This window comes from Rhinopithecus roxellana, chromosome 17 (genome assembly GCF_007565055.1).
Source record: "Rhinopithecus roxellana isolate Shanxi Qingling chromosome 17, ASM756505v1, whole genome shotgun sequence".
In the NCBI taxonomy this organism is placed as follows: domain Eukaryota; kingdom Metazoa; phylum Chordata; class Mammalia; order Primates; family Cercopithecidae; genus Rhinopithecus; species Rhinopithecus roxellana.
The window spans coordinates 31,464,909-31,468,644 of NC_044565.1; the positions used below are offsets into that span (position 1 = coordinate 31,464,909).

The following is a 3,736-nucleotide window of genomic DNA, read 5'->3' on the forward strand; positions in this document are numbered from 1 at the left end:
ATCTAAACCAAAGAAAGGATCACCCCATATTTACACAGCACAAAGAAATATACTCTTCTGCTCTTTCTAGGATGGCTAAAGGCCATAGGAACTGGACACGTGGATGCTGTGGAGGAAGGATAAAGCCCAACATCAACTTGGACAGTTTGCTAACCTGTTTATGGTAAGTTGATATCATGTGTGACCATCCTAATGTGTGCCAGTAATAAGCTATTCCTGATGCCAGAATCTCTTACTGTTAGTGCCCTTTGTAGGCCTTCTGACCCTTACTCCTTGCTCCACCCACTGTTTATATCATGTGGTTTTCTTTCAGACCCTAATATAATGCTCCTACTCTGTCTGACCTGACAAGCCACCTCAAGTGGACAAGGCACTTACCAACAGGTAAGGGGGCATTACAGGAGAAGAGCATGTCTAACATGGGATTTTCTCTTCATTTTGAGGTAGATACAGGGTGATTTTTTGAATAAAAGATCCCAGTAGTAATGAAGCTTAAGCAAAACCAAAGCTGATTTTGGGTAATTTGGCCTCTGTTATCCCCAAACCAAAAGAGAAATATCTGGGAGTGCAGCTATCTCAGTGGCCCTTCCTGGTCACAGGAATTTCAAGAGGAGAGGATGTTAGAAAGATAATAGGGACTCTGCTCTCTTCTTCAAACCCTCTTCCCTGTGTTCTCCTACAAAGATTGCTGATTTGCTCCTTAAACAAGAGATTCACTGCTGCTCAGCATGGCTCAGACCAACTCACACTTCATGCTGATCTCCTGCCTGATGTTCCTGTCTCTGAGCCAAGGTGAGATTTTTTTCCCCCAGACCTCCCACAACCCCAGCTCTGAAGTCTTCCCTCCATCTTCATGTATAGGGTTCACTTGAAAAAAAGCAGAGCCAACATCAGGGGTTGTTTTATGTTGTTCAGTGATCATTATGGCTGATCTCATCCCATTCAAAAACACCCTCATTTCATTCATGAGTTTGAGACAGAATTTAATAGGACTACTTATAGGTGACCATTGTGGTTGAGTTTATCTGATTGAATCTATATGTGATGGCAGTTGGATGTTTTTATGTAGTCATTGATAGGATGGAGAGCTAAGGCAAACGTGCAGGGAAATCAAGAGAAACTTGAGAAAGGTGGAAGACTGGGTCTTTAAAGGCAGAAGCCTGAGCCTCAGAAATAAAAGGGAAAATGAGGACACATTTCTTTAGCCTATTCATTGCGAGCTCTTGTCTTGAGCAGAGGAAACTAGAAAATAAAAAAGAGATAGGATGCAGGGGGCAGAGGTGAGGAGTCATTCCAGTACACACTGTATCAGTATGTTCTTATAAAGGAAACTGAGAAGTCCCTAATTCACCTTCCAGCCTTTTCCTTCCCCTGAGAGTCTTTCTTAATTATCTCTTTTTCCCCCCCAGGCCAGGAGACTCAGACAGAGCTGCCTAATCCCTGAATCAGCTGCCCAGAAGGTACCAATGCCTATCGCTCCTACTGCTACTACTTTAATGAAGACCCTGAGACCTGGGTTGATGCAGATGTGAGTGAGGACAGCAGCAGGGAAAGGGAGGCTCATGAAGGTAGTGGCAGCTCCTAATTTGCAGTGTGTTCTGTGGCTGCAATGAGATAAGATTGATCCCTTCCCTATTCCACCACTGATCCAAAACTTCCCAATCTACTTTATCACATTATTTAACACATTCCCAGCACAGAGATACTGGTGGTCAGTGACAGCATCATCAGGGACATTTCTGTGATGTCCTTTTTCTGTTACATCCTCTGGAAGGTCTCAGTAGATCCTTCACACCTTCCTCCTCCACTGAGTGCTCCATTTTCTTCACCTACAGCTCTACTGCCAGAACATGAATTCAGGCAACCTGGTATCTGTGCTCACCCAGACGGAGGGTGCCTTCATGGCCTCACTGATTAAGGAGAGTAGCACTGATGACAGCAATGTCTGGATTGGCCTCCATGACCCAAAAAGGTCAGTCTGCAGCCTCCTCTATCTCCTTATAAACATTTTTGAGACGTAAGAGGGACGTTTAAGCTCTGGCACCTCAAGCGCCAACTTTTATCTTTTTGTTTTTTTAAATAAAAGAAACCTCTTTATAGATCCTATAATGTATGAGTCGTGAAGTTCAGTGTAGGTAGTTAGAGACATGAGCTGAGGCTGAATTTTCTGGGCTCCTGGGAATTCATGTGCACAGTCATTGTGTCAACTTCTAGAAATGCATCTTTATGTACAACTTCCTCCCTATTTTGCTATTGTCTGTCTTGGAAGAGGTCCCTCTGTAGACTGTATAGGAAAAGAGTAGTGGGGGAGAATCTACTGCTGACATTTGTTATACATTTTATACAAATGTATAAAACTGTACAGTAGTTCTTGATATATTATTTAGTTTAACACTATAAGTGTTATATATAGTGTTAAACTAAATAATATATCACACTTATAGTGTTAAACTTATAACACTTATAGTGTTAAACTAAATAATATATCAACAACTACTCTACAGCCAATGTTATGTTGGATATGAGAGTTCTGAGCGTCAGGAAAAAAAATCAGGAACCACTCTCTATAATGGGCTTTTATGGGTCTCTGTATCAAACTCTGAACACTTATTATTTGCTAGAAGAGGAGGAGGAATTTGGACATTCCAGAGAAGGAGCAAAAGCAGAGGAAATAATACGATGTTCATGGTGACAACAACGATTATTCTTTCTGCTATATCTTGGCCTGTTTCTGAGTGTGCACACAGGCCTGGTTATTCTATTGATTTTTGAGTGACCATGGCCCCTGTTCTGGCTCTTCTCTACCTAGAACCGCCGCTGGCACTGGAGCAGTGGGTCCCTGGTCTCCTACCAATCCTGGGACATTGGAGCCCCAAGCAGTGCTAATGCTGGCTACTGTGCAAGCCTGACTTCATGCTCAGGTGAGAGGCAGACAATCTATCCACCTGTTGCCATTTCCCTCCTGCTTTTCTCTGGGGATGAACATGGGAACTGGGATAGAGGAAAGGTGAGCTCCTTATCTGGAAAATAAAGGAATATTTCCTCTTGTTTTTTGTTCTGAGTCCTAGGAAGAGGAGGGGCTACCTTCCTTTTGATCCTCTCTGTCTGACTCTTCTCATCGTACTATAGGATTCAAGAAATGGAAGGATGAATCTTGTGAGAAGAAGTTCTCCTTTGTTTGCAAGTTCCAAAACTAGAGGCAGCTGAAAAATGGATGTCTAGAACCACTCCTGCAATTACTACGAAGTCAAAAATTAAACTAGACTATTTCTCCAACTCAGTTCAGACCATCTCCTTCCTAATGAGTTTGCATTGCTGATCTTCAGTACCTTTACCTGTCCCAGTCTTTAGAGCCCTGAAAAATAAAAACAAACATATTTTTCTCCATTGTTCTGTCTTCTGCATTTGCTCTTTCTACAGCCCATGCTTGGGTGGTTGGGGTGGGAATGATTGTCACATTCCAGAGCTTGCCCTGGCCCCTCCGCCTGTTACAACCCCACTCACATTTTATGTATGCCAGGCTTATGAACATGTGGTGGCCTTGTTTATGACAAGATAAAAAGATGATTTTATCTGCAACACATGTTAGCATGAACCTAGTGTGAGTTACACAAATAATTAAATTGTTGATCCAGTCTGACTGGAGTATTTGATATTCCAGAAGAATTCGCATAGTTGGAGTCTGAGGAGAACACATCTGTTCTCGGTTATGCAATTTGAAGTCAGGACTGAAGTG

General features: G+C 42.5%; 1 protein-coding gene across 1 annotated transcript; it reads left to right on the forward strand.

Annotated features, from left to right (window-relative positions):
• The first annotated feature begins 728 nt into the window (after window positions 1-728).
• LOC115894304 (lithostathine-1-beta-like) lies at window positions 729-3,382 on the forward strand. Its single transcript, XM_030921443.1, is given in 5 exon segments — window positions 729-792; window positions 1,410-1,528; window positions 1,836-1,976; window positions 2,810-2,921; window positions 3,130-3,382. Coding segments are annotated over 5 exon segments (504 nt in total). The 3' UTR covers window positions 3,198-3,382.
• The last annotated feature ends 354 nt before the right edge of the window (window positions 3,383-3,736 follow it).